Consider the following 22,815-nt stretch of genomic DNA (forward strand, 5'->3'; position numbering starts at 1 on the left):
TATTTGGTACAGGATCTCACTATGCAGTTTAGACACCTAGTGATCCTCCTGTTTCAGCCTCCCCAGCACTGGGATCACAAGCATGCCACCACCACGCCCAGTTTTGGTGGCCTGCACAGTGCACCATTGGTTCAGGGGCTGGCACAGCATGCAGTACTGGGGACTGAACCCAGGTCTTTGTGCTTGCCAGGCTGGTGCTTAGACTACTATCTCTCTAACCCTTCAAGTCCAATATTGATAAAACGTTGCTGAGCATATATTATCACATATTCTGTTACTAGTCAAGCATTTTCTAAAGGGGATAATTTCAGGGGATAATTCCTAATCTCCTGAAAAAAGACTAAGTTATAGTCACCTCATTCGTAAAAGTAAGCAATGGTTATATTTTCTTAAAAAAAAAAATCAAAACTAGCCTTTCCATTCTCCCAACAAACCTAAATATTATTATTATTATTATTATTATTTTTTTTTTTTTGTCTCTTTGAGACAGGGTTTTGCTATTCAGGTCAGGCTGGCCTTGTGCTCACTTTGTAGCCAGGCTGGTCTTGAACTTGCAGCTACCCTCCTGCCGCAGCATCCTGAGTGCTGAGATTACAAGTGTGCACCATGACACCCAACCAACCTTACTATTTTAATAGGAAATTTTAAAAAACTTTCCAGGAAAGGGAGTTTAGAGAAAAAAAAGTAAAACCAAAAAAACCTTAAAAGATTAATTGAGCTTTAGGAAAAATGTAAGTTGACAAATGTAGTAGTCTTCATTAAAATTTCAGGTGTTTGTGAACTACAGTTTACATCCATAAAATAAAAACTGTCATAAGCATCCCAACATATTTTTCAGTGGTGTCAGTCTTCCCTGGCATATTGCCAGAAACATCCCTGTCCTCCCAAGGGAGACACTGCCAAATGTTTGCTGGAGGGGAAAAATGCTCCCAGTGGAGAATCACTGCCTTTAAGTTTTAAAACCGCCAAAATCATAACTTGCTTTCTAGTCAGATCTAACACATGTATCTTACCAAACTCTCCTCAACCTTGCCTCATATGGTCTTACTCAACAGGGGCTTTCAAAATAGGTCAGATTGGGCCGGGGAGATGGTGCAGTAGAGTAAGAGCTTGCCTGGCAAAATAGGTCAGATTTGCTGTTTCCAAGGAAAAGTATTTTCATTAATTCCAAGTCATTTAGCAGTTTCCTTACTAAAATTCTCAGTCTACTTATTCAATGCCCTTCACAAATCTTTCAATTGTTGGCTCTTTGCAGAAACTTTGCTTATCTCAGCATATATTAACCTTATTAATAAAGAACATCATGGGGCTGGTGAGATGGCTCAGTGGTCTAAAGCACCTACTTGGAACAAGCTTGGCAAAGCACAGGGACCAGGGGTCAATCCCCCAGCACCACATGCCAGCCAGCCCTGCCCCCTGGTGGGCTGAGCTGGCCACACACACACACACACACACACACACTAAAAAAAAAATAAATAAATAAAGAACATCATACACATTTTTGGTTATTAATCTCATATCCTGAACTAAACCTAAGATTTGTTGCCTGGTACATTTCTTTTGTATAACCAATTGGATCTTACTACCATTGTGCTGAGCACAGAGGCAATCAAAAACTTCATAACTAGCCTGTAATCCCAGCACTTGGGAGGCTGAGGCAAAAGGATCATTGTGCGTTCAAGACCAGCCTGGGCTACAAAGTGATCTCAAGACCAACATGAGCTGCATGGAGACCCTGTCTCAAAAATAAACAAAACAACAAGAAAACCCACAAAGGCATCCTAACAAACAAAATTCAAGAGTTCTGTCATAAGCATAAACTGGTTTGCTTCTGTTTTTGCAGTAATGGAGACTGAATTTAGGGCCTTGTGCAAACACTTATTCTACTGAGTTATCTCCCTGGCCCCTTGGTTTGCTTATGATTTTGCTTATGAACTACATTTCCTATCTGTAACTATAACTAAATATATTCATTCCAGTAAGGTTTTTTTTTTTTTTTAATTTTTAATGTTTTTTAGTACAGAGTCTCACTACACAGATCAGACTCATAGTGACCCTCCTGTTTGCAGCCTCCCAAACTGGGATTACAGGCATGCCCCAGTCTCAGTGCTTCCTGGGAACGGGCTGCACAGAACACCGGGATTGAATTCTGGTCCCTGCACCTGCCTAAACAGGCGCTTTAGTCTGCTGAGCCCTATATTCCAGTTTTTTAAAAAAGAAAACATTAAGGTATAATTATACTTTGTATATTTTAAATACACAGGTTACTGTTTATATATTTTAAATATATAGGTTACTGTTTTCTACAATGTCAGGAAATGATACAACAGAATTAAAATTACAAACATCACACACAAACTCTATGAACTCCATTTATCTTAAATATTCAACTTTTTTTTAAGTACAGTCAACATGGGCAAAGAACTCAATTGAAGGGTGTATGAATTTATATGAACACAAAATCATACACAAATCTCCAAAGATGAAATGAAAGCACTTTGAAAGCAGAGTAACTCTGTACAAGTTACTTGATTTCCCTATGCTTCAGTTTCCTCATGGCCAAAATGGCAATAGCAACACTATCTGTCGGAAAGGAAAGCTCTTAAAACAACACTGCACAGGTAGAAAACAAAATAAAGTTAGGTATAATAATCTCAATATCATATCTATTCAGATTGAACAGTCCTACCATTGGCAATACAAACTTGCAGAATTTGCTATAAATTTGTTTTTAAAACTTATTAAATAAAAATATTACTCATTATTACAGTATCTGTAGATAGTCAAGTAAAAGCCTCAATGTATAAAGTTCTGATTCAAGTCTGATACTGGTTTTAAAAAATAGAACGATTGGCCAGACATTTAGGATCTGTAACCCGGGAAGGGTCTGATGGCCGGCTTCACTAATAAACTCTGTTTTTCAAAAAAAAAAAAAAAAGGACGATTATTTGACACAAATTTAAACTATTTTCGCAAATGTTAAACTGATCATTAACACAGAACTAATTTATATTCCATTTACTTCTTCAAATCTGTCAAGGACACGACAGACACCTCCGTTTTCAAGGTACTTTTATAAGCCAAAAGGAAATTCAACTCTGATCTCCACATATCTCACTTAAGAGCATAGTAAAAGCCCAGGTATTATTACAGAACAGCGCTTCAGAAAACACAATGAAGGGTTTTAAGTTGCAGTCAACAATTCTTATGCAGTTATGCCAAGTTTTTGTCCGGAGAAACAAAAGCTCATGTCAGGGAGCCCGGGACCCGCCGCGAAATAGGCAGAGGCTGGGACCGGCCGCGGCCTTGGGAAACCTGTCCCGGCCAGCTGCCTCCGCGCTCGTCCGGGGAGGAGACGCGGGCCCCACCCGGCGCGCAGAGGTGACAGCCGGCTCGGTCCCGCCCCGCGCCGCCCGCACAGACCCTCGGCCGCCAGGCCCGGTTCCCGCCCGCCTCCCTGCCCGCGACCCGAAGCCTGCAGCTGGCCAGGCAGGGCGCGGGGCCTGCAGGGGGCCCAGGGCAGCGCAGGCCCAGCTGCGGAAGCCAGGCCCTCAGAAGCCGCGGGCTCGTACCGCCTCGCCGTCACTCACCGGCGCCTCATCGTACCGCGCCGCCTCAGCCCAGCCAGGGCGCTGACGAACGGCGCCCCGCAGCCTAGAGCGTCCCTCGGCTCCCGGGCCGGGCCCCACGCTCGGCCATTCAAACGCAGCGGCGCGCGCGGCCCGCCGGGATAGCTTCCCTCGGCGACCCGCGGGCTCCGCCCTACGCAGGCCCCGCCTCCCCCGGCTGGTGTCACGCGGGAGCGGGAGAGCGTGTGGTCACGGAGCCCTCTGGTGGCCAAAGGTGCACACCGCAATTAACTGTGGTACCGCAGGTAACTTGGCTGAGACAGGAGAGTACGGTGTGTACCTAGCAGGAGTAATCTAGTCTGGTAGGAGAGACTGTAGCACGAGGTATCGGGTAAACAGTCTGATGCAAAAATTATGTGCGGAGAGAGATGTATTGGTTCACTCTATTTAAATTTACTTGGACATAATATGTTAAAGCACAGATTTTGAAACTATGTGATGTTGGACAAGTCACATAAATTCCTGTTTCAGTTTTCTCATCTATAAAACGGAATAGTGTGTCTCTGAAGCCCGCTGCCCAGCAGCATGGCCGCGCGGCAGCCTCTTCGGGTTTTGTGCCTGGCGGGATTCCGGCAGAGTGAACGCGGGTTCCGTGAGAAGACTGGAGCTTTGAGGAAGGCTTTGCGGGGGCGTGCGGAGCTTGTGTGTATTAGTGGTCCCCACTCAGTCCCTGATGCAGTGGGCTCCGAGAGCGCCGGCCCAAATTCCGGGACCAGCTCCACGGAGGAGCGGCCTCGAGGCTGGTGGTTTTCGGAGGAGGCAGACATCTTCAATGCCCTGGAAGAGCCCTCAGTGTGCAGGGGCCTGGAGCAAGCCCTGGGAACGGTGGCACAGGCACTGGACAAGTTGGGGCCTTTTGATGGACTCCTTGGCTTCAGCCAGGGGGCTGCACTGGCAGCCCTTGTGTGTGCCCTGGGCCAGGCAGGTGATGTGCGCTTTCCCTTGCCTCGATTTATCATTCTCATCTCTGGTTTCTGCCCCCGCGGCCTTGGACTCAAAGAACCTATCATGCAGAGCCCCTTGTCACTGCCTTCGCTCCATGTTTTTGGGGATACTGATCGAGTCATCCCCTCTCAGGAGAGTATACAGCTGGCTAGCCGATTCCCAGGAGCCATCACCCTAACCCATTCTGGTGGCCACTTCATTCCAGCTGCCGCATCCCAGCGCCAGGCCTATCTCAAGTTCCTAGACCAGTTTGCAGAGTGAAAGATCAACAAAAGCCTCTGCCCTTGCATCCTCCAGCCTTGGGGCAGCCTCTGTGATGTTACCTTCCCCACTCTTTTGAGCACCTTGGAGGTCTTCTGGGACCTCTGCTGCTGTGCTGAAATGTGCCTCAAAATGAGTTAAAGATAACTATCCATTCTCGGAACTACTTACATGACCTCATGCTTTGCACTGGAGAAAAAGAAAGTAGGCAACCTTAAGGATTTTGGTTTCTGATAAACATGTAAAGGGCTGGGTGTGGTGTTAAATGCCTTTAAAACCAGCACTCTGAAGGGTCAGGGAAATGGCTCAGTAGAATAAGTGCTTCCCTGGTAAGCACAAGGGAAGTTCAATCCCCAGTTCTGCCAAAAAATAAAAAAAAACCAGCACTCTGGGAGGCTGAGGTAACAAAAACATGAAAAAAATCAAAGAACCCTGGATGAGGGAGGGTGGACTGGCAAGAACTGGTACCACTAAGTGCCCGTGAAGTGGTAGTTTGTGTTTTGAGTATCTTTTCCCTGGTACACACTGATAAAAACCATTTTATAATGGAAGGCTGGTTTCCTGGCCACTCACAGCCACCTGGCCAGCACCAAGCCAGGAGGTACTTCCAGTTATGAGCTCTTGGGACAAGCTTGTGTATATGTGCACTCAACATTTTTGGTGGAAGTCCTAAGAAATTGAGAGCCAAAAGAAAAAGTCCTAAAAAGGGGCCGGGGAGATGGCTCAGTGGAGTAAGTGCTTCCCTGGTAAGCGTAAGGGTCTGAGTTCAGTGCCTGGTTCTGCCAAAAAAGAAAAAAAGAAATTGAGAACCAGGCATGGTGTGTTACTCACAATCCCAGCACTTGGGAGGCTGAAGCAGGAGGGTCCCTGAACATCCAGGGCCAATTTAGTCTACATGGTGAGTTCAAGTCCAGCTTAAATTGCATAGTTAGACGCCCCCCATCTCAGAAAAAAAAAAAAAATTCAAAAAATTTAAAAAAAAAAAAAAAAAAAAACGGAATAGTGCATCTGCCTGTTAGTGTTGCTGGGGGTATTAAACGAAGGAGTACACATGAAATGCTTAGTGAAGTCTGTGACACGTGGTAAGCCCTGCATGATCAGTATGTCATGGTTTAGTTTCAATTGTATACCAGTCTCTGTGCTAGACTTTTTAAGAATATAAGAAATGTGTACGATGCAGGATCTGTCCTCAGGAACTGGACTCAGTCTCTTTGGGATAGAACACCAGAGTATTGAGATTAGATTAGTATTGGTTCTGTTCCTGATATACTTATAACTACTAAGAACAATTATCATCTTTCTGGAGCCAGGGCCTACCCAGCTCCAGTGTAAGTCACTGGTTAGGTTAAGCAAACCACAACAGAAACAAGTTTCATCTCCCTCCTTGCAGAAGCTGATCAAGCAAGGCCTGTGGCAGAACTCTTCCTCCCTGCCACACTTCACATCGGTAGCCCTCGCTTAGGTCCTCCTTTCAGACTCTCCAGAGCTTGCTAAAGAAGTGGTTGCTTAAGTTCAACAACATTTTCAATAGCTCCTGTGTACCATGGAGACAGTTTGAGGACCGCACCACCAAGTACAAGCAGATATTTTTCCAGGTGCTAGAGACAGCTGAAGGTAGTTTACAATGTCTTGAAGAAACAGAACTCTTTGCAAAAGGTTACAGTGGTAGTTATAAAGGGCATTTCTTAAGAGAGTTCAATGCAAATAGAGGGCCTGCCAGACAAACTAATCAGAGCCAAGCTGTCATTAGGTGACTATGGTAATAGAAGCCTTAATTAATCCAAAAAATTAAGTAACAGTGAAAATTGAGGCAGCTCTCAGGGCAGTAGGAAAATATTTTTAGGATGTTTTGTGAGAGCAGTGCCTTTGGGAGCTTCTCAGACTGCAGCAAGCACGAACGAACAGGCACCTGCCTCTGTGTGGGCCACAGAGTCAGCAGCTGCAGTGGGGGCATGAGCAAAGGGGGCCGGAACCCTGGCTTCCAGGGCTACAGCAAAGACCGGTCCCCATGTATGGCTTCCACTAAGTAGCTGTGTTATTTTAAGGAAAATAAAAATTCACGCACACGAAGTCACTTCAATTATTTCTTCATCATCGTGAACAGGTCTTTCTTGATTCCCCCTATGCAAAATCATTGCTGAGCCCTCACCAGAGAGAGACAATAAAAAGAGCAAGCCATGACTCTTAGCTCAAGGGAGGATGGGTGGCAGGGCCCAAGTCCCAGGACTAGAGTATTCCTGTGTTCACACAGAAGACTCTCAGCTAAACCCCGGCTTCTGGTTGCCGGCAGGTCAGGAAGGAACCCCGCAGCTCTCATTTCTGGAGCAGTTAGTGCAGAGTCTCAGAAAAGCTGTTTTCCAGACCAGGCTCGGAGGCGCATCTCTAGTAGGCCCAGACTCCTTCAACATCATAATTTAAAAACAAAGCAAGCTGCCTTTGTAATACTAATTTTGAAAAATATAAAAATATTACACTTTAGCAATGAAAATCCAATGATACTTTTTCTATCAATAAGGGTTTTTTCCTTGAAGGGCTAAGGTTTGATCCCCTCCCGCCCCATAAGGTCTTGCTATGTAGTTCAGGCTTGAACTCATTATGTAGTTCAGGCTGGCCCTGAGTTCACGCTGGCCTTGTAGTTTGTGGTAATCCTCCTGCCTCAGCCTCTCAAGTGCTGGAATTACAGGCATACACCACCATGCCCAGCTAAATTTGATTTTTCTTATTAAAAAAGTGCATCCTCAGATAAATAAAGTGTGGTATAATGCACAATGGAGTACTGCTCAGCCATAAAGGATAAATTTGCGTCATTTGTAGGAAAACGGGTGGACCTTGAGACCATACTGCTAAATGCAATGAATCAGAGCCAGAAGGGTTAAATATTATGTGGCTTCTCTTGTAGGAGAAACTCAAAGTATAAATAATTTCAAGAGCAAAATAAAAGAAAGACCATATGAAAGAGGGAGAAGGATGTTGTGGGGATAGGAAGGGGATGGTGGGTGGTGAGAGACACAAAGGAGAATTGGAGAGTGTAAAGGACCAAAGCATAATATGTTCCAGTTGCCCAGGATGAATGTTTATTAGGTATTATAAACATGTACTGAGACGGGGCATGGTGGCGCATACCTGTAATCCCAGCTCTTGGGAGGCTGTAAACAGGCAGATCACAATGAGTCTGATCTAGTAGTGAGACCCTGAACACCTTGTAGACCCTTCCCTAAAAAACAAACAAACAAAAAAACCCCCAAAAAACATGTACTAATACAAATATTTTTAAGGTGCAGCTCTGACATGTACTTAAAATCCCTAAATGAGTGCCTCTGTACAAAGCATGTGTACCATGGGCTTTCATACGAGGTAGTCTCCAAGGGAGCTAAGCCTGCTCCTGTTCTCCTAAGTAAATGGGCAGCTGAATGAGCCTGCTGGCTTCTTGCTCTCTCCCCAAGGAAGATTCACTCAGGGGCATCATGTAGGGTAGTGGGACCCACAATCCCCACTGAGAACTGGAACTCATCAGGATTGAGCACTATACAACAGAAAGCCCTATGGTGATTGATCATTGAGAGCTGGGTCTGACAAATTGGATGTGGTTTTTTTTAGACCTGATGCTCCAGACAAGCAGGAAAAACGGAATAAGCTCTTTAATCACAGACTATCTACTCTGAGTGAAGTGCACTTTGGAGAGTATATGACAAAAACTGAAATTTTGTATAGGTACCTGGCATTATTAGTAGAGACCTGGAATTATTAAGTGGCAATGTTCAGAGGCAACAATGGTACAGCAGACACCACTGATCAGGAGAGTGGTGGTGAAGTCAGTCATGAGGAGGACTGGTGTCACCAAAGCACAAAATGGCTAAGGAGAAGAAGGAAGCATTACCAGCAGGAACCGTAGGTGTGAACATTCAGACCAGAGTTTCCGGGAACCACAGCATTTGTGATTCTTACATGGGACTCAGAATTCCCTTTTTTTTTTTTTTTTTTTTTGTGGAACCAGGGATTGAACTCAGGCCCTTGCGCTTGCCAGGCAAGCGCTTATTCTACTGAGCCATCTCCCAGGCTTTACATGGGACTCAGACGGATGCTAGGCCCAGTACAGGGTAATGCTTGACAAGGCCTAAATGACACCTCATCCATTCCATCCTCTGCACAGCCTCAGAATTTTTGGAAAATTCCAGGCAGTGGATTTTGGCAAAATCAATCCCCACCTTCCAGGCTGTGGAAGGAAGTGATGCAGTTTCACATAAGGCAAAAGCAGTAGAAATGAGTGTATCTTACCCCTGGCTTACAAGACTCCTGATTGTTTTGAACACTGTCACAATAGGACGCCCTCCTTAGCAGGAGGAGTAGCAGTTTTATTTGGGTGAAGTGGATTGTGTGGTGAAGACTCTATTCCTGATATACCTGCAGGTCCCTGTCATACTTCAACAGTTGGGGAGGAGGTGAGCAAAAATCTGTAGTAAGTCCATAGAAGTATAAATGAGAACATGCCAGGGGGCCTATTGCCAACCCATCAACATTTTAAACTGTATCAATCAATCCTAATTTATGACTTCCCCACAGAATCAGTGAGTTGCACTTCATCCTCAGTGACAAGTATCCAAGGAAAATTCACAGCAATTCTGTCATAATAATGAAAGTGGATACAAGGTGAATGCCCATTACCTGTGGACTGATGTTGTGCACACTATTTAGGCTTCAAAGAGAATAACAGAGATCTGACATTGAAGACATCCAACTAGGCTAAGTGAAAAAAGCAATTCAGTGGGCACTATTTGGTATGTTCCTGTTTATGCAATGAACAGATTAAACAACCCAACATTTATGTACGTGTTTACATAACAACTTTGTCTTTCCCATACTAAAAAGTACCTATTCTTTTCTTCAACTTTTTTTGCCTCCCACTTCATCCTCAGTGAGTCTGCTTGGGCTGTCACAGCAAAGTACTGAGTGGCTTAAATAAGAGAAATTTATTTCTGTATTTCCTTAGTTCTGGAGGCACAGAGTCCCGGATCAAGGGGTTGGTAGCTTGGTTCCCTGTGTCGGGCTGTCTCCTGGACTTTCAGAGGACTGCTTTCTTGCTGTGTCTTCACATGGTGGGTCATGGGGAGGTAGGGAAAGGCAGAGCGCTCTTCACTGTCTCTCACTGTAAGAGAACCAGGGCTACTGTGGGTGCCCACCTGCATGACTTCATCCCAGCATAATTACTTCCTGAGGCCCATCACTAAATTCCATCGCATGGGAGAGTAGGGTCTCAACATGTGAGTCCTGGGGGAATACAGAAATTCAGTTTATAACAATCCTTCTTCAAAAGTTTGAGATTAAAACACAATACTTTATATCAGAACCAACTTGAAGTCTTAAAAAATTCAAACATAGGGGAAAAAATACCCAAAATACCTAGATTGATCATTCAGATAGAAATAGATTGGCTCACATGTAAGATAGCTGAAATTAGTCACCCAAGTGAATGGATGAATCCAGAGTAACCAGACTTGGAGACCTGTGAGGCCATCTGTACTGCATCATTATGACTCATGCCTGCAGTTCTTTTTCATCCTTTAATGGGATCTGTGGGAATGGCAATGCTCCCAGCTTCCTAAGCAAGTGCTGCAGGGAGGGGTACTATAAAGGAGACTTGTTAAAATGTGAGTTGCACAACAGCTCCTCCTGAAACCAAGAAATGGTAATTGCTGGAGAAGAATGGTATCACTAAACCACTGTCTTCTCCCAGCGCCATACTACTAGTTTACATCATTGCTGAAGAAGTATTTTGTGGCATAGAAGAATGATGAACTAGAATTTAGGAAAAAAAAAAAACCAACTATAGAGTAATGTGGTAACTCAACAGCAACTGGTAAGGTAGGATCTTACACAATTTTTTCCCTTTTTCTTTTCTTCATTAAAGCAGTTTGAAAATCAACAGATAAAATGGAGGAAAAAGCTCTTCCTTGTAAGACCCCAGTACTAACACAGAATAAATTTTGTCATAAAGTAGTTTAAAGTGGGCTTTTTCAAAAGGCAATAATGATAGTAAAATTGAAATAACAAGGAGTTACCAAATAAAATGGAGTTATCATTTTATTGAAGCTGCCAAGACACTTAGGAGCTGTTAGGGTGTTCTGGGGAAACTGACTGGACCAGGAAAGACAGCCCAAGAGACTTCTTATGCAGACATTGCCCCATGATGTAGACCAAAAACTCATTTCTGGAAAAGGCTTTTACTCTCTAAAAGGGCTCATTCTTACTAATCCAGCTGTCTGAACAAAAATGTTTTTGTTCAAATTTCAATCCCAATGCAAGGCATGAAAAACCTTTGACTCCTAGAAAGAGGTACAAAACCAAACAAAAACTGTACCAGGGGGTACAAAGTATAAAAAACTATAAAATAAAACAAGGTAACTCATCTATGCTATAGAATTGTAGCTTGTCTTTTCATACTTCCTTTATTTAAAATCATATTTGCAAAAACTTTATAAAATCATACTTGCTCAAAGGCACAATGAAAGAGAAATTGGGTATTTATTTTAGGGTCAATATTCCTATCATTTTCTAATTCACGTTTAGTCCAGGCAGAGGCACACAGAGGCCCTCAAAAACTGTTAGTTGTGAACTTAAATTTTCAAAAGTGCTCATTTCAATGTTATTAACTCATACCTACAGTATTTTGAGCACTGGACCAATTTGCATGAAAATCATTACCTCAATAAAATATTAATTTTTTACTAATTTTAATGTTTTATTTTACATGTGTAATTATAGTATATTCATATTTTGGTTTTATATTTATTTTCAATTTACTTAATCACACTTAGTAATCATTTATTCAATACAGTAGAGCCCATTTTGCTTTTTTTAAGTTCCATTACCAACATTTCTTTAGTTATCCTAGTTTCATCCATACTTTAAAAATATCACATTTTTAAATTGTATGTTTTTTGTTTTTTTGTTTTTAGTACAGGGTTTACAGGGTCTCACTACACAGATTAGACTAATAGTGATCCTGTTTTCAGCTTCCCAAGTCCTAGGATTACAGGCGTGTGCCACTATGCCCAGTCTCATTCATGTGCTGGGGGTGAGGCCGGCACAGCATACAGGGGATCAAACCTCTGGCCACCTACTGCATCTGCCAAAGCAGGCGCTTTAATCTGCTGAGCTGTCTGGAGGCCCTTGTATGCTATTTTGAATAGCATGTTAAAATCTCATGCTCTTCTGTGCTATCCTACCCCAAACAAGAATCATCCCTTCTGCAGCATACCCACTCAGAAGCCCTGGACATGATCGAGTGAACTGTCTGAGGGCTGTAGTGTTTATATTCAAAGAAGCCTTATTTTACTTAATGAAAGTTCTGCAGTGCAAGAAAAATGATTTCAGTAAATCGATATGCCAAAGAGAAGTTCTAAAGTGCTTCAAGTGAAAAGCTCAAAGCCAAAGCTCTCAATAAGAAAGATTTTTTTAAAAAAAATTACACATGGAACTTGCTAAGATCTTCAGTGAGGACAAATCTACCTGTGAAATTGTGAAGGAAGAAATTTGTGCTAGTTTTGCTGTCATGCTTCAAACTACAAATATGTGTGACAACTACTCACTTCCCATAATCTTATCAACTAGGCATTGTCATTTTATATTGTCATAAAAATTTGAGTGAAGTAATGGGTGTGATGGCACAACCTGTAACCCCAGAACTCTGGGAGGCTGAGGCAGGAGGATCACATGTCTGAGTTCCACCTGGCAAAGGAAGCAAGATGTTGTTTCAAAAAATTAAAAGAGCTGGGGATGTAGCTCAGTGTTGCAGTCCAGGATCCAACACTGCAGAGAGAGAGAGAGAGAGAGAGAGAGAGAGAGAGAGAGAGAGAACAATATTTTGAAAGATACATTCACATCTTTAATTATAATATAGTGTTACAATTGTCCTATTTTATTATTGGTGTTGTTGATCTCTTAATCTTCTTAATTCATAAATTAAACTTTATCCTAGTTATATATTTATAGGAAAAATCCTAGTATACAGGTTTCAGCACTATCTACATTCTAGGCATCCATTGGTAGTCTTGCAGTGTATTCCCTACAGATAAGGGAGGACTACAGTACTTCCTGTGTTTGAGAAAGTACTCAACCTCTTGAGGCAAGAGGTTGTGAAATCAAAGACAATTAACATAGAGTTTCTGCCTTCAGAGAATTTAGGGTATAGTGGCATATGCCTGGAATTCCAGGACTCTTGGGAGGCTCAAGTAGGAAGAACACGGATTGCAGCCCAGCCTGACCAACTCAGGGCCTATCTCAAAAAGTAAAAAATAGGTTGAGGATGTAGCTCTGTGTGAAGGCTCTGGATTCAATCGTCAGTATGGAGTTGGGGGGCTTACTTGAGGTATGGTATAGAGGGTAGAAATAAGTCCTTAGGTCAATGAACAGGGCAAACTGGTTAAGTGGTATTTATCATGCAAAATATAATGGGACAGAAAGGACTGCCCCCTAGGGCCTTAGGGAAGCTTGGGATGAATCTCAAAGGTTCATCAGAGGCACTGTAGTAAAGGCAGAAAAGCAGAAAGAAGAGAAAACAAGGCAGAATGGAAATCTTCAGCATCTGCAATCAAACTCCACCTGTATCAAATAACTTGGTGTAGGGGGCCAACCTAAAAGCTTGTACCTGACCAAGGGGCGACAAAGATGAAACACAAAGACAGAAAATTAAGTTAAAATTCTTTGGGGGAGGACTCTTATCTCGCTTCAACAAAGAGCCCCAAAGGGGGACTCTTATCTCTCTTCAGCAAAGAGCCAAATGATCACCTCAGCTTTATTCACTCATGCAAACACAACCTATCAGTAAAATAGGATCCATCTGTCTCCCACCATCCACCTGCATATCCAAGTAAACGATAGGATCTCAGCTGCTTTCACTTATCCCTGTAGCACTTGAGCATACACTCTCGCTGCCTTTCTCCCTGGTGTTCACAGAAGAAGATAGTTAGGCCTTCCTTGGTCTCCCACAAATTGGAGTAAAAAAAAATACAAATTAAAAAATAACTTAGTATCACTTTTGAACTGATAATTTAAAACATTTATAAAGATGGTAGAATGTGAATGTCTTAGTTTTTTTTCTCATTACAGAAAAAAAAAACACCCAACACCCACAAGTTAAGGGAGGAAAGGTTTATACAGCTTAGTTTGTGGAGGTTTCAGTCCATAATCAGCTGACTCCAAGGCAGGTGGCATGGCGGAGGGGTATTGCAGAGAACAAGTCCATGGCAAGCAGGAGACAGCAAAGGCAAGCATGGCAGAAGACAAGCCTTTTTCTGTCCTAGTTTGTATCCAGGATACCAGGACGAGGGCAATGCCAAACCCATCAATGTACTGATTTAGTAATCACCCCTCCAATCCCCAGATCACTCACTCCAGACTCAACCACCTCTGAAAAAGCCCCACCTATGATTACATGAAGCTTTGGGGGGGGGGGCATCCAGACCTGAACCATAAGAATGAATGATAGAATTTTTTCTAGTGGGCATTTTAAATGAAAATTCTTTCAGACAGACAGTGAGCTTAAGCTCAACTGCCTATGTTGTAGGGTAATAATATTAAGTTTTTCTTTTGGAGGGTTAACAACTTAAGGTTGTAGACCAAAAAATAGAGAAAAAGAAGAGTTGCAAGGACATCCAACATTTTGACCCTAGCCTTTCAAGGTCAGTTAGGACTCAGGACATAGGAGAACCTGTACTGTAACATTCTGTAACTCAGTTGTGTCCCAAATTTACTGAACAAGGAAATTATGGAGCCACAGAGGAAAGTGATCGATGATGTAGAGAGTGCCTAAGGAGAGTCACATGGAGAGAAAACATTCTCTCAGGCTTTCACAGAGCACACATTGGCCAAGCAATGGCCATGACTTATCCACATGGCTGACACTGACAAAGGATCTACAAACTGTGGTACAGGGTTTCAGGGTAAATCCTGAGGGGATCTGACTGACCTTGTTAGATACAAAAGTTACATTTCTTTCCTTTTTTTTTTTTTTTTGGCGGAACCGGGGATTGAACTCAGGCCCTTGCACTTGCCAGAGAAGCACTTATTCCACTGAGCCATCTCCCCGGCCCCATATATTTCTTGTCATATAGGTCTTGCTTTATCTTGGCCTTAACCATCTAGCAGAAAAGTATAATAAAGAGGGTATGAAAAATAAAGCCATGTTACTGTGCTGGGCTGTAAAAGGCTCAAGTCATCAACTTCTGACATTGCCAGTCCTATGGAAAACTCACTACTATTATGGACTACTGGACTGTATTGGATTATTTTGCTTAATTCACGCACCTACAATATTTAAATGACAATGGAATACCCATCTCTGACAAAACTAAACAAAAAAGGGGGCTACAAATGAAGGACCATTTTGTATCTGTATAAACAAAATAGTTAAGCTAGATATACAGCTACTTTCTCTTAAATCAATGAGAAGAAAGATTTGTACTAAAACAATCAAGGTTAGGGCCAGGGAGATGGCTCAATAGAATAAGGGCTTGCCTGGCAAGTGCAAGGGCCTGAGTTCAATCCCCAGTTGAAAAGAGTGCTTGTGAATCCCGAGCCTCCAAGTCTCTCCACTCCTAAAAGGCCATCTTGTCTTTCAGCAGAATGGGGATGAGACTATGTGCCTCTCTGGATTACTATGTGAGTTAATTTAAATGAGCATAAAGCTCCTGCTACGTGGTGGCCACACAACACTCAGAAGCTATTAAATAACTCCATGTAGGTCACACAGTGAAGGCAGGAGTCAAAGTGTAGATGTCAACTTCTTGTTCCTGAGAACACACAGTTCAAAAAGCTTTTTTTTCTTGGGTGGTGGTGGGTAATAGGAATTGAACTCAGGACCTCACACTTGCCAGGTAGGTACTGTGCCACTGAGCTAAATCTCAGATCCCCAAAAAGCTTTTCTTGAAGGATAAAGCAGGAGGACTGCAAATTTGAGGCCAGCTTGGAATAGAAGAACAAAAGTCAAGAGCGAAATTATAGATAATGGGCAATAGGGAGATAGATCTTTGGCAAGTAAAGGGACCATGGGAAGGAAAGAGGGCGTCAGAGGAGGAGAAAAGGGAGGTGAAAGAGACGTAAAGCACTTATTCTACTGAGCTATCTCCCCGGCCCCTCTGTTGGTCTTTTGAAAGGAGCAGTTAATGCTTAAAACGCCTGCAAGCCGACACAGGGGCTGGGGGTTCGATCCTTCAGCCCGCCGTGCAGGACACCCCCCCACCCCCCGGGGAGTGCTGAGACGTGATTGACTGGACGTGGTGGCGTGAGCCTGTAATCCCAGCTCTTGGGACGCTGTAAACAGGCAAATCACTATGAGACCCTGAACACCCTGTAGACCCTTACCTAAACTATAAATAAATAAATAAATAAATAAATGCTTTAAGAACACATCTGACATTTAAAAGGGGGGAGGGTGCAGGGAGATAGCTCAGTAGAATAAGTGCCTGCTTGGTAAACATAAGGTCCAGAGTTCAATCCCCTGTACCGCAAATAAATAAATACAGCAACTATTGCTGAATTCCTATTACCTTGTTTAGTGAAAATTTGCACCTTTTCTAATGCTGTTTTTTAAACGACTATTTTGTTTTCTTTTTTAAAAAAGTGTCATGACCCACAAAGAACGTATTATGTACCAAAAGTACGTGCTAAGAGGATTTAAACAAAAAAATTAAAGCAAACTTTTTGGCTTCAATTCGTAACACACACTCAGTATGAGACTTCCTTTCTGCCTCCCGAAGTTCACGTCAGAGATCAGGGAACACAAGTTTAGAAAGGGAGGAACTTTAAGACGCTGTAAATAAACGGGCGTGGTGGCGCACGCCTGTCAATTTAGCAATCGGGAGGCTGAGGTAAGAAAGTCGTTGCGAGTTCTAGGCCAGCCCAAGCTACAGAGACCCTAACTCAAAAGACGATGAAAAAGAAAAAGGAAACGTAAATCCTGCCTGCAACACCCTTTCCGCTTTCAAGTCTCGCGGCCGCAAATTCCGCACTAGTGTGACGCTTGTATTCCTGCGCCGGAAGTGCGCCTGGGGTGTGCGACGCACAAGTGGCGGCGCCAGTGGGTAGAGCCTGTGGGTAGAACCTGTGGGTGCGTGCGTGAAGCTAGCGACAAGGGTACCTTTCGGCGAAAGCACCCCTACAGCTTTAAAAAGCAGCAGCTGCCATGACGGCTCAGGCGGGGCTGGTAGCCAACCGAGGGCGACGGTTCAAGTGGGCCATTGAGCTGAGCGGGCCTGGAGGCGGCAGCAGGTAAGCGCCCGGCTGAGGCGCGACGTCAGAGCCCTCACCCCAGAACGGCTCCGGAGTAATGAACCTGAGCTTCTGGCGCAAGTCTGCAAAGGCTGGGCGGTGCCAGACGTCACCGGGGGAGGAGGAAGCTCTTCTGTCACGGAGGGTACTTTTCTCTATGGATGCTTCTTTCGGTCCTCCACAATAGAGAAGGGATTGGCCGAACCACGAGATAGCTTGCCCTAATCTGGGTAGGCGCGTCTGAAGATCTTTATTTTTATGAGCAGAAAATGTGGGATATAAAGTTTGAAAAGTTGTGTCTTGTTTGGTTCTTCATTCAGAGGCCGAAGTGACCGGGGCAGTGGCCAGGGAGACTCACTGTACCCAGTCGGTTATTTGGACAAACAAGTGCCTGATACCAGTGTGCAGGAGACAGACCGGATCCTGGTGGAGAAGGTACAGAGAAATAGATGTTACCGTCGACCTTGCAGTCCTGATCCGCGCGCCTCTCCCAGCGACCTGTAGATAGTCTTTAAACTTAATTTCTAGGAGCTTAAACTGCCTTACTATTTTACATTAGTTTACATATCAGCGCAAGAAGTGCTTAATAATTGGAAAAATAAAAGAGGCTTGTAACATAAGGTATGAAGAAGTAGGTTGAAGATGACCTTCCAGCAGAAATTCTTTTCAAGTTCCTTCATACCACATTTTCAGTCTGTCAGGTCATTCTGCTGGTTTTACCTTTAAAATAGATCCCAAATCCTATTACTATTTCAGACTGATCACCTATCATCCTGGTACCTGTCATCCAGCTACCATCCCCCACCAAGATTTTTGCAATAAATGTTTATAAATTATATAAATTCGTTTGAGGTATAGTTTGTGTATTCAACTAACACATGTTGTTTTAACCTCATTGTTGACATTTGAGGGCATGTTTAGTGACCCTGCACTTTACCCATTTGATGCCAACAGTATCCTTTCCTAGTTGTGAGAAGCAAAAATATTTTGTCTTATGTTTCTCAGGAGGCAGATTGCTGTCAGCTATGATGGCGAACCATTTAGAGGTGGAGTACCTGAACTGCAACCCCAAACCTACTTACTTTTTGCAAAGTGCTCAAAATGCAATTTCTTTTTGTTTAGTTTTTTGAGATGGTCTCACTATGTAGTTTAGGCTGGTCTTGAACTCAACTGTGTAGCCTAGGCTGGGCTCAAACTCCCAGTGAAGCTCCTGCTTCAGCTTCCTGAGTGCTGGGGTTCCAGGCATGTATAGCAATTAAACGTGAATATTCACTGCTCCACTGCTGGGGCCATCCTTGAGTGACTTGGCTTGTGTGTCGACAGAGAAGGCTCTTTGCACCCAACATCTTTTGGCTCCCATCTTATCTCAGGTTTTGTATTTGTTCTTCCTTGTTCCTGAAATGCTCTGCCTTAATTTAAATACCTGCATGACTTGTTTGTGCATCTCCTTTGGGTCTCAAATGTTGTAGTGAAGCGTACTTCATGGCATTCTCTTTTGACCTATTTTATATCTCTCTATTGTTTATACATGATAGCAATGTAGTATATATTCTATTTATTGTTCATCTGCTTTCTCTGTTTTGTCTACTCCATAAGATCAGGCTTTTTGATGTATCTGGAGTTCCTAGAATGGTGCTTGGCACTTTTTCCTTTTTGCAGTTCTCTGTCAGCATTAACATTGCACGGTGCTATGTGATCTTTGTTTCATGGAGTACAAGTGATCATGAAAAGGACAAAGCAACCTCAATCCTTTCCTTACTCTTTCCTTTTTGGTACTGGAGATTGAACCCACGGCCATTGTGCTGAGCTACATCTCCAGTTCCTTTTTTTTTGAGACAGGGTCTTACTAAGTTGCCCGGGCTGGGCTCAAGCTTTCTATCTTCCTGCCTCAGCCTCCCAGAATGTTGAGACTGCAGGGATGCACCACCACATCCAGCTTCAATTTTTCTCTTTATAAGTATTATAATTTTTCACCTTGGCACATCAGTGTAATGTGAATACATGCAACCAAATAAAATGACCTAATTTTAAAAGTATATTATCATAAAACACAGCTTTTACAAGTTTGTTGTAAGTAAACTGAGTAACAGTGGTGTTATTTTTTTATATAGTTACACTTTATATAAAACTGCTGGGTTCAGATTCATGGGTGAGACTGACCTGTAAACATTTTCTGATAATATCCTTAAGTTTTGGTATTTGAGGCCCTATATAATAAATTGTAATTTTTATTTCCCAGAACTTTTGTAAGATTAGCTTCATTTTGATCTTAAATATTTAGAATTTGCCAAGGGAAGCTATTTGGACTTAATATATATTCAGTTCCTTTACTATTACTGAACTGCTTTTGTTTGTAATTCCTTATCACATTTTGGTAATAAGTATTTTTTCCTTAGGAATTTATGTATTTTCTAAAATTTTAAATGTATAAGGTGCAGAATATGTTCAGTGCAAGATCTATAAAGATGTCCATTTTTTTCATTTTCTGAGGTGGGGGGTGGGACAGGGTCACACTGTGTAGTTCAGGATGGTCTTAAATTTATAGCATTTCTGCCTCAGCCTCCTGAGTTCTGGGATTACAGGTATGTACCACCATGCCCAGCTTCCTTCCTCATTTTAAATAGTTGTCTTTTTTCATCAGGCTTGCTAGTATTGATTTTATAGTTTTTCAAAATGATAGCTTTGACTCTGATTTTATTTCATTAATTTCAAATCTTTTACTATCTTTGCAAAATCCTGTTTTTAATAGCTTCTTTAAAAGAATGAATTTGCAATCTTCTAATGCATATGTAAGATTATAAATTTTCTCATAGTTCTAGCCATATCCCACAAATTTTAATGTGGCATTTTCCCAGTTACCAGTTTTAACGTGCATTCTTGTTACTTTCTATTTGTAATTCCTTTGATTCAAGGATTAGAGCACATTTGTTAACTTCCAAAAACAGGATTTTCTATCTTTTATTGATTTCTAGTTTAATTGCACCGTAGTCAAATAATACTTCTGTACTTTGAGTTCTGTGAAATTTGTTTTCTATATGGTTCAGCAAGTGTGCAGTTTTTCTGTTTGATATGTTTGAAAAGTGTACTGTGCAGTTATTGGGTACAGGGTTATATTATTCAAACTTTCTGTGTCTCGATTTGTTTCTTCTACTAGTTATGGAGGTGTGCTAATTTCCAAGTGTGTGAATTTATCTTTTCCTTCAGTTGTAGAATGGACAGTGATAGTACAGAAGTATGAGGACAAACGTAGAGAAATATTTTTTTTTAGCTAAAACTGTACGAAAGAAAATGACACGGAAAATCTCTAGGGAAAGTCTCTTTAGTAAAAGATTCCTATGGTGACTGGAAGAGGTGTAATCAAGGAATGTGCTCTGTCAGAAGCAAGGTATTGGGAATTCTGTTTGTTTGACCTTAGCATCAGTAGCATCAGAGACACAGTAAATATGGGCCTGGGGGTAGTGATGATGTTAAAGCTGTGTTGGGGAGATGGCTCAGAAGCATAGGTGCTTGCCTGGCAAGCGCAAGGGCCTGAGTTCAATCCCGAGTTGTTTTTTTTTTTTTTTTTTTTTTTTTTTTGTGGAACCGGGGATTGAACTCAGGGCCTTGGGCTTGCCAGGGAAGCGCTTATTCCACTGAGCCATCTCCCCGGCCCCTTTCAATCCCCAGTTCTGCCAAAAAAAAAAAAAAAGAATCTACAAAATAAAAAATAAAGTTGTGTGTTTGTTTCAGCGCTGCTGGGATATTGCCTTGGGTCCTCTCAAACAGATTCCTATGAACCTCTTCATCATGTATATGGCAGGCAATACTATCTCCATCTTCCCTACTATGATGGTGTGTATGATGGCCTGGCGACCCATTCAGGCACTTATGGCCATTTCAGCCAGTAAGTATTCTTGCAGTAACTTTTCCCCAAGTCTTAAGAACTAAAGATAAGACCAGGGATATAGCTCAGTGGCACAAGTACCTGCCTGACAAGCACAAGGCTCTGAGTCAATTTCCAGTACCCACACAAAGGGAGGGAATGGGGCTGAGGCAGGAGGATTGTTGCAAGTTTGAGACCAGCCTGAGCTACAAAGTGAGTTCATGGGCAGCCTGAACTGCACAGCAGGACCCTGTCTCCAAAAGACAAAAAAAAAAAAAAAAAAAAAATTTACTAATGACAAATTCTTAGGCATTATTCTTGGTGAGTATATAGGGTGGTGATAGTACTGCTGGTAGCACTGAGGGGAAAACAATGCTCATGATCATTTTTCTTTTTTTTTCCTTTAGTGGTCTCAATTGCTTGCTTTGGGTCTGTATTAATATATAGTCACTTGATTCATATTGGGGGGAAAATTTGGGTATTGACAGCTTCTGTTACTCCAACAGCTTTCAAGATGCTAGAAAGCTCAAGCCAGAAGTTTCTTCAGGGTTTGGTCTATCTCATTGGTAACCTAATGGGTTTGGCATTGGCTGTTTACAAGTGCCAGTCCATGGGACTCTTGCCTACACATGCATCAGACTGGCTAGCCTTCATTGAGCCCCCTGAGGTAAGGCAAAAGAAAAGCTTAATTTATGGCAGTCTAATGTGCAGTGAATGGCTGACTCATTTAATGGTAGGAGATTACAGTTTGTATCACAGTAATAAGTCTTAACTAATAAAAGCTATTGAAGAGTTAAAAGTTCTTGGTGTTTGTTTTAGATAAGGCAAAGTAGTACTTGTAACCTAGAACATTAAGAAACAGATTCAAAGTATTACTTCAACATTTACTTGCCCCTCACCTAATAACTATTCCTTCTTTCAGAGGATGGAGTTCAGTGGTGGAGGACTGCTTCTGTGAACTGGAGGAAGCAGCACTCAGGGAGGGCCTAAGTATCTGGGTTTCATTTACTGCCTCCTTCAGCCCAGTGACTCCTAAGTAAAGAAGCAGTCATCATTGAAAAGAACCAAAAAGATCTCCTTTCTGCATGGTAAGGAGTCAGAGCCTAGAAGGACAATGTGCGTTTTGTTACAAACTGAAGAAATTATACCACAACCCCTGACTGAAAATAATGTAGAAAAGTTTATTTATGTTTCCAGTACAGAGCAGAACAACAAATAAAACCAGAACTGCATGTAAACAAAAGAATGGTGGCTGCTAAATCAAGAATCATAGCAGCATCTCTTTTCAATAAATTAAATGGTTGAGAACAATGCTTTAAATCGTTTCATAAGTTTCCCTTAAATCTATTTTCCTTTTGCTTAACACAAAGTAGGACATAAAAATTCTGCTGGAGACACTTGGAGATTGAGAAACTCATGCTGATTCAAATTATACATGATGAAAAGAAACCAGAAAAAAGTGTACATAAATATGCTTACAGCATTAATACCCACAATAAGGAATTTTTAACATGTATGGATGGGGGAGTGAGGACTGGTGGAATCCTTGAGGCTACAAGAAATTGGAGGCAATAAAGATAAAGGAGTGGTGATCTTCTCACTGCCAACAGGAACCTAGCACCTGTTGAGCAGAAACTATAGTTCAGACTCTAGCTTTTAAGATAAGCAGTCACATTCCAGAACGCAAAAGGCCTGCAGTGTGTAATTATTATCTGCCCTGCTAAAGTCATAGGTAAGACTTAAAAGCTGAGTCTTTTTCAAAAGATGGGAAAATCTTTATCTTCCCTCTTAAAACAAAAAGCCCCTTCCCCTAAGGTGCACTCTCAAGTTTTCAGTATTGCTTTATTTGCAGTG

At 42.3% G+C, this 22,815-nt stretch overlaps 3 protein-coding genes and 1 long non-coding RNA gene across 5 annotated transcripts in view; 3 read left to right on the forward strand and 1 right to left on the reverse strand.

Moving 5' to 3' along the window:
* Nucleotides 1–3,733, reverse strand: part of Katnbl1 (katanin regulatory subunit B1 like 1) — a 54,343-nt gene extending 50,610 nt beyond the window's left edge. The window contains exon 1 of one of the 2 annotated variants that reach the window (XM_004643128.1): nucleotides 3,591–3,733. The gene's annotated coding sequence lies outside the window, so the exon portion shown is untranslated. The remainder of the gene's footprint in view (nucleotides 1–3,590) is intronic. The other variant, XM_023703223.1, reaches the window with a different exon arrangement.
* The window catches only part of LOC111813141, a 14,174-nt gene extending 6,115 nt beyond the window's left edge, over nucleotides 1–8,059 (forward strand). The window contains exons 2-3 of the long non-coding RNA XR_002818469.1: nucleotides 3,893–3,896; nucleotides 7,996–8,059. This is a non-coding gene — a long non-coding RNA (uncharacterized LOC111813141). The remainder of the gene's footprint in view (nucleotides 1–3,892; nucleotides 3,897–7,995) is intronic.
* Ovca2 (OVCA2, serine hydrolase domain containing) lies at nucleotides 4,139–5,525 on the forward strand. Its single transcript, XM_004643129.2, has 2 exons — nucleotides 4,139–4,897; nucleotides 5,054–5,525. The coding sequence occupies exon 1, from the start codon at nucleotides 4,155–4,157 to the stop codon at nucleotides 4,833–4,835; it is 681 nt and encodes a 226-aa protein (XP_004643186.1). The 5' UTR covers nucleotides 4,139–4,154; the 3' UTR covers nucleotides 4,836–4,897; nucleotides 5,054–5,525.
* Nucleotides 8,060–16,863: 8,804 nt separating the features above from the next.
* Nucleotides 16,864–22,406, forward strand: Emc4 (ER membrane protein complex subunit 4). Its single transcript, XM_004643130.3, has 5 exons — nucleotides 16,864–17,099; nucleotides 17,420–17,534; nucleotides 20,829–20,982; nucleotides 21,468–21,628; nucleotides 21,884–22,406. The coding sequence occupies exons 1-5, from the start codon at nucleotides 17,014–17,016 to the stop codon at nucleotides 21,917–21,919; spliced, it is 552 nt and encodes a 183-aa protein (XP_004643187.1). The 5' UTR covers nucleotides 16,864–17,013; the 3' UTR covers nucleotides 21,920–22,406.
* The last annotated feature ends 409 nt before the right edge of the window (nucleotides 22,407–22,815 follow it).

This window comes from Octodon degus, unplaced genomic scaffold, assembly GCF_000260255.1.
Source record: "Octodon degus isolate 3935 unplaced genomic scaffold, OctDeg1.0 scaffold00166, whole genome shotgun sequence".
Taxonomy (NCBI): domain Eukaryota; kingdom Metazoa; phylum Chordata; class Mammalia; order Rodentia; family Octodontidae; genus Octodon; species Octodon degus.

Bases quoted from the DNA above. Each gene is read 5' to 3' on its own strand.
- Ovca2 (XM_004643129.2), top strand. From the start codon at position 4,155: ATGGCCGCGCGGCAGCCTCTTCGGGTTTTGTGCCTGGCGGGATTCCGG.
- Emc4 (XM_004643130.3), top strand. From the start codon at position 17,014: ATGACGGCTCAGGCGGGGCTGGTAGCCAACCGAGGGCGACGGTTCAAG. The intron at 20,983-21,467 runs GTAAGTATTCTT...TTACTCCAACAG, and splicing joins ACTTATGGCCATTTCAGCCA to CTTTCAAGATGCTAGAAAGC. The intron at 21,629-21,883 runs GTAAGGCAAAAG...TCCTTCTTTCAG, and splicing joins CCTTCATTGAGCCCCCTGAG to AGGATGGAGTTCAGTGGTGG.